At 47.9% G+C, this 12823-nt stretch overlaps 1 protein-coding gene across 1 annotated transcript in view; it reads left to right on the top strand.

The window, feature by feature from the left end:
- Positions 1-4852, top strand: part of MTFR2 (mitochondrial fission regulator 2) — a 288587-nt gene extending 283735 nt beyond the window's left edge. Inside the window, exon 9 of the mRNA XM_069606753.1 lies at positions 4090-4852. Coding sequence (XP_069462854.1) covers positions 4090-4188 — 99 coding nt within the window. The 3' untranslated portion in view covers positions 4189-4852. The remainder of the gene's footprint in view (positions 1-4089) is intronic.
- The last annotated feature ends 7971 nt before the right edge of the window (positions 4853-12823 follow it).

The raw sequence follows: 12823 nt of genomic DNA, 5'->3' as shown, positions 1-12823 counted from the left end.
CGACGGGCGGCTTCGAGGAGAGGATCACACTCGACGAGGGTTTCCGCCGAGCGGTCCGGTGGTGGGGCACCCGCGCATCTGACGGCAGGCATGGACCTCCAGACCCCAGACCACCAGGAGACAGTGACCACGGATGCCTCCCTGGAAGGGTGGGGAGCGCACACCGAAAATCTGCACGCAAGAGGCCTTTGGCTCCCGACGGAGAAGTCCCTCCATATCAACGTCCTGGAGCTCCGTGCAGTGTTCTGGGCCCTCAGGCCCTTCCTTCCGTCCCTCAAGGGCAAGGTGGTGAGGATCTTCACCGACAACATCACCACCATGTTTTACAGCAGGAAACAGGGCGGAACCAGGTCCCCAGCACTGTCCAAGGAGGCGCAGGACCTGTGGCTTTGGGCCGTCGCCCAAAGGATGTTTCTGGTGCCGTTTCATCTGGCAGGGATAAAAAACACCATCGCCGACTCACTCAGCAGGGAGCTGCGCTCGTGCCACGAGTGGGAACTACGGCAGGATCTAGTGGATCGCCTCTTCCGACGGTGGGGCACACCCCAGATCGACCTGTTCGCGACGAACTCCAAGTGCCGGAGGTTCGCCAGCAGGTTTCCCCAGGCGAGGAGCATGGGCGATGCTTTCTCGTTCCCCTGGGAGGGCCTGTTCCTCTACGCGTTCCCTCCTTTGCCACTGCTAATCCGGCTCGTCAACCAGCTCAAGAGGTCACGGTGCAGGATGATCCTCGTCGCACCTGCGTGGCCGAGGCAGATATGGTTCCCGGACCTTCTGGACTTATCAGCGTCCCCGCCAATCAAGCTGCCGGTGGACGCAGATCTACTCTCCAGGGAAGGAGGCGCCATCCTCCACCACGACCCAAAATCGCTGAACTTGCAGGCCTGGCTCCTGCAGCGCTAGAGTTTGGAGGATACGACATACCGGCCGACTGCAGAGAGGTTCTTGCAAAGGCCAGGGCGTCCTCGACTCTTAAATGCTACGGACACAAATGGAAGAGGTTCTCTGTCTGGTGCCACGCACAGAAGATTAACCCTCTATGGATTACGGCTCCCCAGGTACTGCCGTACCTGCTGACGCTGGCCAAAGCTGGACTGGCACACGCGTCCATCAAGATTCATCTTGCTGCGATCTCCCGATACACCAGAACCACGGGCCGGACGTCCTTGTGGTCTCATCGTCTGGTGAAGGAGTTCATGAAGGGACTGTTCAGATCGTTCCCGCCGGTGAAGGCTCCGGCCCCGGCGTGGGAGCTCAACGTGGTGCTGACCAAGCTCATGGGACCTCCGTTCGAGCCTCTGCACTCGGCCCCGTTGAAGTTTCTGTCGTGGAAAACCGCGTTTCTTGTGGCCATCTCCTCCGCACGACGGGTGGGAGAGATCCAGGCCCTTTTCTGCAAGGCCCTGTACTTGACTTTTCACGACACGAGGGTAGTGCTCAGGACGCACCCCTCCTTCATGCCCAAGGTACCGTCGGACTTCCATCTCAACGAACCCTTGGTGTTGCCTGTGTTCTTCCCGTCGCCTTCGTCGCCGGCTAAGAGGACTTTGCACTCGCTGGATGTGGCTAGAGCGCTGAAGTTCTACGGGGACCGCACGAAGTGTTTTCGGAAGACGTCACAACTCTTTGTGAATTTTGGACCTGTCAATCAGGGGAAGGCTCTCTCGAAGGCTTCCATTTCCAGATGGCTCTCCGGCTGTATCATGTACTGTCATCGGTTGGCAAACCGACCGCTGCCTGGCCGTCCGAGAGCCCATTCCACCAGAGCGATCGCAGCCACCACGGCGTTCCTTTCTGGTGTGCCCCTGCTGGACATATGCAGGGCTGCTACGTGGAGGTCGACGCACACCTTCACGAAATTCTACTGCGTCGATCGGGATTCCAGGGAGGAGTCCAGGGTCGGCCAAGCAGTGCTGCGCAACCTGTTCGCCTGAGGTGAGCCTGGTGAGGAGGTAAGGTGCTTAATGTTGGGTTTGATGTAATGCTTAATGTTGAGCCTTTGCCACCTCCCGTGGTTGTGCATGTGTGTACTGCTATATATTCTTTATTCATGAGCATGTGAATCCATGCCAGACCCCATGCTGGAGAAGGAACAAGTTACTTACCTGTAACTGTTGTTCTCCAGCATGGGTCTGGCATGGATTCACATGCGAACCCTCCCGCCTACCCCTCTGCGGCTCTTCACTTGGTCATACTGCCACTTCACGTGCTTCCAAATCTGAAGATGGCTGCCAGAGGCGGTGCTTAGGTAGAGGGCAGTCATTGGCTGTGGTCAGTATGACGCAGAGACCAGTGATTGGTTATTACTACGAAAGACAGATCAGAAACGAAACTGATACTGGTTTTTTCTTTACCGAGGATTCCCAGCCTGACGACGGGGAATATTCATGAGCATGTGAATCCATGCCAGACCCATGCTGGAGAACAACAGTTACAGGTAAGTAACTTGTTCCACACTTGGAGAGCCATGGGGACATGGTGGTGCCTTGTACCCACCTTTCTTTCGTCAGGTCAGGTCCTTTGAGAGGCTTTTTGCCCTTAATTGTGGATGTAGGCATGGTCACCTGGCATGGAAGGCCGCCATGTCCAGGTTGATGTTCTCTTGCATCAGTGAGTTAGAGGTGCCAAAAGATTACCCCGCTCAAGGGCATCCACATGCATTCTGTAAGAGCAAAAGCAGGGTCTCTGACCTTCCAGGGGTATGTTCTTTGAGGAGTCCTTGCCAGGGACGCCATCTGTGTTTTTTCTGGCCACTACTGCTTGGATTCCAGTACTCGGGCTGATGGCAGGTTTGTTCAGGCAGTTCTGCAGAACCTATATGGTTAATCTGTTTAGGACCACCTCCCTTTTTTGGCCATTTCTGCTTTGTAATCTCCCATAAGCATGGAGGAAGGGGCACAGGATGTCGGAATAAGTAAAAGCTACTCACTGTACTGAGTAATGTGATTCTAGTCCATAGTCCTCCCCTCACCCCTTCCTCCACATCTGTCAGGTACGACCTAAGCAATGGAAAAGGACTGGCGGAGCGAGGTTGGGGGTCTCCTGAAAGGGTGTATTACCTCATGCGTGGCTACATGGTCCAATTAGGAGTATAGTAGTCAGTACGGTGAATAACATTTAACAGTCTGCAGTTCAGGAGGAGGTAGGCCAGCAAGGGGCCGATGGGGGAAGACTGGGGCACAGCAGGATGAGCGGCAGGAGGTAAAGAGCAGTTCCACAGGGAAGGGGGAGACTGGAGAGTTGGGGAGGCTGGTGGGGGCTTGGGGGCAGGGACATGTGATGGAGGACTGCGTGGAGGAAGATGCTAACTGATCAAAGTGAATGTGGACTTTCGCCGCCTAATCACACCTATGTTGTTAGACTCCTGATTGGTTGGCATCTTTCTCTTGGGAGCTCATTATAGCACCCCTCCTGACACATACTGGTAGGTTTTCGCACTTCTCACCAGTTAGCATTTTAACTAAGTACGGTCAAGATGGAGTTTATTCCCTATGACCATTCTACCCTTGCCTGTTTTGGTTCAATCTATTAGCAGGTGCCTGCATCCTCCCCACGCACAATTTTAAGGAAATCATACAACACATCTTCATATGACACACAAACACATTTCACTTAAACAGCCTATTGGCTTTTCCAATTCTTATCTGCATTTAGTTTTATATTGAGAGAGGTGCGTCTTGGGCTCTCCCGCAAGACCTTAGTGCGCCACTAGCTCTGAGAAGCAATACGATTTTGAACAATCAACCGGATGTTTTGTAACATATGCAATTGATTTTTCCTTGTTTTTGTGTTTTAAATGGTCTTCATTATCTAATTAACAGTTTAAATCTTTTTCCGTTTTAACCTGTAAATAGATGGGCATGTAATGACATTTAGGCGCTGATTCACAGAAGCGTTTTAACAATGGCGCAATCACATAGGAAAGAGTTCTGTGAATCAGGCCCTTAGTGTTTAACAATGATTACGTTTAAATAGGGCTTTTTTTAAATTATGTTTATTGCAAATGTCACTCATGTTTAGCCTACTTTATGGAAAGTTGATTTCTGAATAGGATTAATGAAACATTCCTTTCATGTTTTTCTTGGTTAGTTTGGGCGTCATTTATTGAAGCCGAGCGGAAGACGTCCACACCTTGGAGCGAACCAAGCAGCTAATGTGTCGGCGGGGAAAGTCGGAATGCATATTTAACTTTTGGGAACAGCAGAATGAACTTGTATTTCAACGCAGCGGACCGTGAAGCTTGCACTAACTGCACTGGATTGGGCCAAGGACCATAGAACTGCTTCCGGTGCACTTTCCTCTTTGGTTGTCTATCCAAGTGTCTCACTGCCTTTCCTGCGTCTGACTGCTTTTGTGATTTGGTTGTGTCCGTTTTTATTTGTTGTAATTCTTGCCCGTGTGTTTGAAAGTGTTGATCTCTTTGAATGAGCCAGTTGGTATGCCTGCGGAGGGATGTATGGGATAACATGTTTCTTACAGGGTTCCCTAGAACCCCTCCGGCACACATCCCGTTCATTTATTGTCATGTGCGCAGCTGTGTAATTCGCAGTACACAGCAGTGCTAAGTATTTTTACATTGTCGATTTTATTTTTTAATGCCGGCCATGATTTCTTTTCATGTGTTTGTCCTGGGATGCTTCAAGGTTCTCAGTGCCATGTTCACGTTTGAGAAGAGAAGTCGGTTCTAGGGGCCAATATGGCAGCTTATTTTGCTACTTGCACATGCCTCATTTCAATCTGAGAATGTAAATACATTTGTTGGGACAGTAGATTTTGTTTTCTAAAGTTTTTTTTTTTAAGACAAGTTATTTATGTACATACTGCTTTTAAAATAAAACCTCTCGGCCTAGTCTTCCTTCGTTTTTTCCACTCGTTCCTGTATTCCTGTTTGTTACTCCTCCTATTAAATGGAAAGTTATTGGAGGTAAGATATTGCTGGTCATGAAAATCTGTGGAGGCGTAGCTTTCTGTAAAAACCTATTTCTGTTGTGAATCTCACTATCCATGTTTCAATGCGTGACCCAGCAACTTTGCTGCAGAGGCGAGCAGCAGTGGCGGCTGGTAACGTTTATAATTGGAGGGGCGTAAGTGTTTGCGTCGATTTATACAGGAGCGACCGAGCATAGCAAGGGAACCTCAACAAGCCAAGGGAGGTGCAGGTGGTGGTTGTTCCTCAAGAACATTTTTAAAATAATGAGCTCAAATGTTGCATTTTGCAGAACACTTTCTGTGAAAAATTGGTGAAAATGCACACCATTTCAAATCAGTTTTGTATTGTAGCTGTTAAAACGATGCCGCCTGGAGAAAGGTCAGGTACACTTATTCTATTGTATAACCCCGAAGTACGGTACATGGGTAACAGGGCCCCCAGTGTCTTTCAACTCTCGGCACCCTCTCTCCAACTGTCTCCCATTCTAGAAACACCCCAGCATATCATCCCTCAATAGTTCCATAGCAGAACTAAGGGGCGCCCCATGACATCACGAGAGCTGAAACTATATATAGCAGAAACAGTAATCCACTATATAACACACTTCGCCATGCCCCGCTTAACAAATGAAACTAACCAAAACGCATTCTGTCATATGGATTTATAAAGGGCGTGAACACAGAGGGCAACTGGGCACTAAAAATAACAAACAGAACAGAAGTCACAGAGAAAAGAAAATGTAAAAAAGGTAGGTTTTTAACAGCCACCTAAACTGAAGATGGTTTTCCGCGACCCTAAGTGTAGGTAGTAAAGAGTTCCATAGTCTGGCTGCGGCGACAGGGAAAGGGCAACCACCAAAACTGGCCAGACTGAACCAGGGGATCGAGATCCACCGAGCACTTCTGGAACACAGAGCACAAGTCACACAGTAAGGTGGACTAGTCCCAAAGATACTCAGCGTCCGCTCCATAGAATGTCTTGTGCACGGGACAGAGTGATTTTTTTCAAACCAAATTTGCTTGGGTACTGACAACCAATAAAATGAACAAAGCATGATCCGTAAGGGGTACCAGTAGCTACCCTGGCTGCCAGGTTCGGCAGGAGCTGAAGACGCTTGGTAAGATAAAGTGGTTGAGCTAAGTAAAGGGAGTTACAGTAGTCGATGCGGCTCGGAACAAGAGCTGCAACGAGCGGCGCCCAAAGGTGGGGCGGGAGAAATGGAAGGACTTACCGCAAGATTCTTAGCTGAAGGTGTGGACGGTCTAACAAACTGAACTAACCTGAAGAAGAAGAGGAGAACTGGAACCTGAGATTTCCCACCAAAGAAACAGGTGAGGGTAATGGGCCCAGTACTGGAGGTCAGAATGAGGAGGTCCAAAGTGAGAGAGAGGAAGAGACAGAGGAAGAACTAGCCACCAAGACCTGCATCGTCTCCCCGTTCAATTTCAGCCAGTTGTTGCCCATCCACCCCGCTACCATTGTCATACAACCCCTAAGTCGAGATGCTGTGTCGGACTGGGAAACATCAAGCCGGACGATGATTTGGGTGTCATCAGCATAGGAGTAGCAGTGTAGGCTGGAGGAGCGGATGAGACTCGGAAGGGGCTGGATGTACATATTGAATAACATAGGTGACAAGGTGGAACCCGGAGGAACACCACAGGATAGAGGGCGAAAGGGGGACCAAAACGAGGAGAGGGCCACGGTTTAGACCCTGTCAGCCAGGAAGGAAGTAAACCAAGCCAGGACTGGCCAGAGGCCGGTGGATGCAATGCGGCCGAGCTCGAGGGGGCGGTCGACCGTATCAAAAGCTGCTGACAGATCAAGAAGAATCTGGGCACAGATTTCCCCTGTGGTCGACCAAGCAAGGCCATCCTTAGGTGAAACCAGCACACACTGCATCGCACGAGCGGAAGCCTGACTGAAAGGGGTCAAAGAATTTGGAGGCCTCAAGAAAGGTGGAAAGAAGGGGGTAAATAAGTGCTTCCAACTATTTCATGAAAAAGGGCAGGAGAGAGATCGGACGGAAATGAGAGGGAACACTAAGGTCTAAAGATGTTTTTCTAAAAGAGGTGTAACCAGTGCGTGTTTCAGCTCTGAAAGAATAAGGCCAAAGGAACAGGAAAGGTTCACCACGTCAGACACCTGTGGAGCAATGGCTGGCATAATCTTTGAATAAATCTAGCTGTATTAAAGTCCTGGCGTGAAGAGGATTTTAGATGTGTAGCCTCAAGGATGTCAGAGGTGAAACAAACGGAAATAGGGACCAAGTACACGAATGGCGCTGACCAGAAGTTGGTATGGGGTTAGCAGCCAGACCGGCTGAGGAGATGAAACTCCTAATATTCTCATTTTGTTTTTTAATAAAGAAAGCTGACAAAGTCTTGCACAAAGTCTGAGATGAAGAGACCCCTGCCAGCGGGTTGGTTTTTGGAAGAGAGTGAGTGAACAATAGAGAACAGCTCCTTGGGCTGATTCAGAGACTTTAGCAAATTTATCATTATAAAAGGAAGCTTTAGCTTCTCGAATGGCCAAGTGGTAGTGTTTAGTGACTGACTGAAAAATCAAACTAGCAGCCGAGAATAGTTTATCCGCCATTTGCGTTCCGCCAGCCTTTGTTTAAAATGCAGAGATTTCAAGGCTTCAATAAACCATGGAGCAGAGGGCCGGCAGTAGGCTTTCTTGGGCTTTAAGGGGCCCAGATGGTCAGCTACTGACTCAAACAGGCTGGTCAAGAAGGAAAAGTCAACCCACTCAGTGCTGTTGCATTTGCTTTCATTTGAGAAAAACATATCTTCCCTCGATACAGTGTGCCAGCTATGACAAGACCACAAAACCTTAAGACCTACCTCCCTTCATGAGAATTCAGTCTCCTTTACAGCCAACCTCCCTTTGTTCCACACACATCCATGTTCCAATTTCACTGCATTGTCAAATTCTTTTGCCACTCTCTGTGGTCCCCAGAACCTTGGCTCACATTTAGACAGTCTTCCACGCCTCCTCACAAACACTCTGCTCCCCACTGCGCACTCTCTACTCCTCACGTGTTTCAGTCGATCATACCATTCCTTTATAAACAACTCATTGACACGTAGCCTCGCTCTCCACTCCCCATCACTCCATGCAACAAAACCTACCCAACCACGGCGGATTGGTCACAGTGTGAGGCTTTCTTCTTTTCAGAACCTCAATGCATGCAGGGCTAATCTGTAAGCAGAAACTCTCTTCCCCACCATCTCTTCCCAATCCTGGCCAACACCGGCCGCCATACTAATTCCTTGGGAAGTGTGCGATTAAGCCACTCTACTGCACCATTGGTCTCAGGATGATTTAACGAAGTATTATGTTGTCACCCCAATGCTTTCAAGCATTGACTCCATGAGCCTTGAAATGAAACTCTATAGTTTCGAATTTTTCTTGGAAATCCTCCCTCTGAAACGCATCATCCAAAAACCCAACAACAGCCCTGGAGTCCACCTCGCACACAGCTTGTGCCCCAAACCACTTGCAGAAAAGATTTCAACATGATGACAAATCTCTTCACTCCCCTTGCCCCAACAATTGGACCTAAGCTGTCCAATGCCACAAGTTCTAAAGGCTCAATGGGCAACTCAGTGGAAGTCAATGGCTGAACAAAAGTCCTCAACATCTTGACTGCCTCCTGACAAATGACACATTCCTTAACCAGCCCCGCAATTTTGGCGTCCAGCCCAGGCCACCAATAGTCTCCCCATAACATTCCATTTGTCATCCCCAGATGCCATTGATGGGCCACCTCCAAAATTATTTTCTTCATTCGAAACGGCGGTACCAACCGCCTAGCCTTGGACAGAATTGTGCCTTCCATACTCAACTCGTCTTTGACTTTGTGATAGCACACCAATCCCTCCAACCCACTGCATATCCACATCTTGTTACCATGTTTCCATCCTCTCACACTTTGTGACGGTCCCTTCACAAACCAGGAACACCTGCTCCTCAACAACATCACTGTACTCTACACTTTTATCCTCTGGAACTCAATGAGATCCTCTCGATAAATAATCTGCAATATTTTCTTTCTTCTGCACATATTTCATTTCAAACTCAAGACCCGGCATCGAAGCAACCCACCCCATTATCCTCATTGAAACTGTTTCCAAACCTTTATTCAACAACACACCCACTGAAGGCTTATGGTCAGAGTAAACCGCAAATGACCTTCCCCACAGGAAAGCCTTACATTTTTTCATAGCCCGGACCACACTAAGCGCCTCCTTCTCAATAACCAAAAACTTATGTTCGGCTCCTCACCACTCGTGAGGTGAAGGCAATAACTCGCACAACACCATTTTGGTTCTGCAGCAAAACTGCACCCAAACCCGTATCACTGACATCAGTCATCCCAAACGTCTCACATGCTGTATCAAAACTCCCCAATGCAGCGCTGATGCAGTAGCCCATTGTATATCCTCAAACTCATGTTGACAGGCATAATTTCATTCAAAAACACACTCCTTCTTTTATAGTTCTCTAATGGCCTTGTACCGATCCGCAAATGAATTTTGGAATAGTATTCTACCAGACCCAGAAATGACAACACACCCTTATTGTTCTTTAGTGACTCCACATTCACTATAGCAGAAACCAATTTCACCTTGGGTTCTACTACGCTCCACTTAATATATGCCCCATATAATCAATCAATGACAAATGCAAACTGCACTTTTCCTTTCGAAGGGTAAGATGTGCTTCAGGCAATATTCCCAAAACGAGCACGAGAAGCCGATCATGTTCCGCCACATCCTTTCCAGTAATCAACACATCATCTTGGAAATGGATCACACCTTTGACATCCATCAAAGGAGCATGCATCATCCCCTGGAAGAAGGCGGCAGCTGATGCCAGCCCAAAAGTAATTCTCTTAAACTTAAGGTCCCATCATGCGTCACAATGGTCGTAAAATCTTTAGAGTACGGATGTAACTTAACTTAATGGTAAAATGAGGTTAAGTCGAGCGTGCTGAACGCCTGCTAAATCTGCCAACTAACCTATTTTCAGAAGGGGAAACCTACTAACAACTGCCTTATTGAGACCCCAAGGTCCACACATAACCGTACCTGCCCATTGCTCTTTTGAACCACCACCACTGGCGAGACCCAATTGAGGTCTCCCCAACCTGAATTACACCATCCTACATTAATTTGTGGATCTCCTTTTTAACCTCCTCCCTGAAGGAGATGGGAATATTGCTCACTCTTGCAACAACAGTTACAGCATCCTTGTTAATTTTAATCTTGTGGTGATACCCCTTGTGACATTGTAGTTCTTCCGTAAATATTTTACTGTTCAATTGCTCGGGGCTACCCTCAAGACTCACCACAACCACATTACTTGGCACACTCGGATCAATTTGACTCATGCCATCCTAGAAGGTTCACTCCCCTTTCAGAAACGTGCACATTGGCCACAATTTTCTTCCCCTTTTACTCCAAACATGCTTTGAACACACCTAAAATTTCAATGAATACACTACCATAGGTATTTGTCTTTACCCTTGGTGGATCCAACCGCAAACCCTGAAACTTCTCTTTCCACACATCACTTTCAATGATGGTATAGTTTGATCTTGCGGCCACTAGCATGTAAATGCCTGTTTCATTAACTTTCACAATTGCATGCAGTTTCTGCCATTTTCTTGGTTTGAAACCAACTTGGCTGACGGACCAGCTAACACCCTCCGCACATAAGAACTGCTCATCTTGCTCATCCTTATAAGGCACTTTGCCTATTTCTTGCACAGCCCAGCGCAAAATATGTTCGCAACACCGGGCAAAGTGTCCTTTCTTACCACATTTGTGACATTCAGTTTTCAGCCCGGGCATTTCTCAAAGTACGGTACAGCCTTGTTCACCTCTCAGCTCCCACTCTCCAACCGCCTCTCATTCTAGAACCCGGGAACTCCCCATGACCTCACAATAGCTGAAACTATATACAGCAGAAACAGTAATACACTATATAACAGTAGCACGTGAAAAATTCCAATCGGTGCAAGTCACCAACCGTGAACAGGAACATTTTCATGATGCTTTTTCCCATAATATATGCCAGTATAAAAGACATGTTCATGTCATAAATGGCTGCACTGATATATGTCAGCATTAAGATATAACATGTACGTGCCCGAAGTACTCCCTTCCCCCGCTGTGAGAAACCTGAGGGTATTCTCACTCCAATTCCCCATAGATCCTCTGCGCAGGTGGCTAGGTGAAGGCCATCGCTCTTGGATTCTGACCCTGGAGGTGGACAAGGGTGGGAGGATCAACTGGGTGGAGGGTCCTTGTGGGTTGGGGAGAGGGTACCTGAAGGCGAGGCATGGGTATCCCCCCCCTTCATGAACACTGACCTACCCTGCACTCCCTTAGTCTTCATGGGACATTAGTTTCCAACCAAATACTGAGAAGAGGAAGAGGCAGCTAAAAGTAGTGCACACTTCCTATTGCAAACACCACTCTAGTACTGGGACGAAGAGGAGAGGCCTGGAGCATCCAGAAATGAAGATCTGGCATGTTACACTAACATGCTTATATAAGGTCAGGCAATTGAGTCTAACTCACTTCACCTTCAGCTTGTTGCTTATGGTAAAGAGTATTAAAGGTGTGGCCCAAAATCATACATTGAGAGAGGAGAGAATCCGCCATGTAGGGACAAGACCGGGAAGTTGAAACGCGTGCAACAGTCCCAGGAAAACCTGCAACAGGGACTTTGCAGGACCGGGAGCCCTCATGTTGGAGGCTGGGCAGCAAAGGAACGAGAAAAGCATCCACGTCCAAGCCCGGATGCAGCTGGAGCCACAAGGACCAGAGGGGGCGTGGACCGGAGAAGCCAGTGTGTGTGTGTGTGTGTGTGTAAACATGCCTGCCGAACAGGTAGACTGTTTCCTGTTCGGGGAGAGCCGCTCTGAGGAGATGCGAAAGACTGGTAAGATTTGGAAACTTTTGTTACCACCATTTGAAGTTCTTTTGGCTATCTGGAATGAACACTCACTTATAGTTCACATGTGCAGAAAAACAAATTCCCTTCACCTCATTGGTTACACTATGTGAAGGCATCATGAAGGACACAGACAACAGACTTAAAATTCGAGCAAAAGATGTTCATCAACTCAAATGTCAGGCTGGTTGAAAGTCTAACTTGCCATATTCTATGGTGGAATGTCCCTACCTGATCAAATCTTAGAAAAGTCTGTGTAAAGGAGTGCAACTTAATAGTCTGTCTCTGTCCAAAACCTATCCTTGCCCTCATAACTATAACCACTAAATGTGTAGGGATATCAAAGTCAAAAGAAACAGTGTACAACATAAGTTCTGACCTTTTTACAGCTCACAGCTTTCTTTTAGCTCCCCTTCCCCAAGTATATGAAAGTTCTCCACAGACTTATGACAATTCCTTCATCAAAATGTCTCAAGTTTTGCCTTATCCAGTTCAAGGTTATATGATTCCAAATCAATCCTTGGGGTTTTCTTCCCCAAGCTTTAAGTTGCACAATCCAAGCAAAAAGGATTGTTTTCTTGGGGACTTTAAGTCTAATACCTCCAGTCGTATGATTCTCTTCCCCAAGACTTCACTTGCTTCAGTCTTTTTAAGTGTTGCAGTGGTTTTGTGGGGGCTTACTTCGTGGTGTCCTTTACTTTTCACCATTTGGAATTCTCTGGTCTAAGCATAGTTGTCGGACCGCACAGTTGTCAGAAATCGGTCCCAGGTTCGCAACATCCCTCCAGTTACCTTGTCCGCTCGCAGGCAGCAGCGGGTGCTTTTACCGGATGAAAGACGGGGGGCGGTGGTGTCTTGTCCACGAACTACCTTTTGCAGACCCCTTCGTCGGAAACCGTGTTTCCGACGCTTTGTGTGGAA

The sequence above is a fragment of the Ambystoma mexicanum genome, chromosome 4p, assembly GCF_040938575.1.
Source record: "Ambystoma mexicanum isolate Mex_15411 chromosome 4p, UKY_AmexF1_1, whole genome shotgun sequence".
NCBI lineage: Eukaryota > Metazoa > Chordata > Amphibia > Caudata > Ambystomatidae > Ambystoma > Ambystoma mexicanum.
Note: the sequence above shows the minus strand (reverse complement) of the source record. Positions and strands in the feature narration are given on the sequence as shown.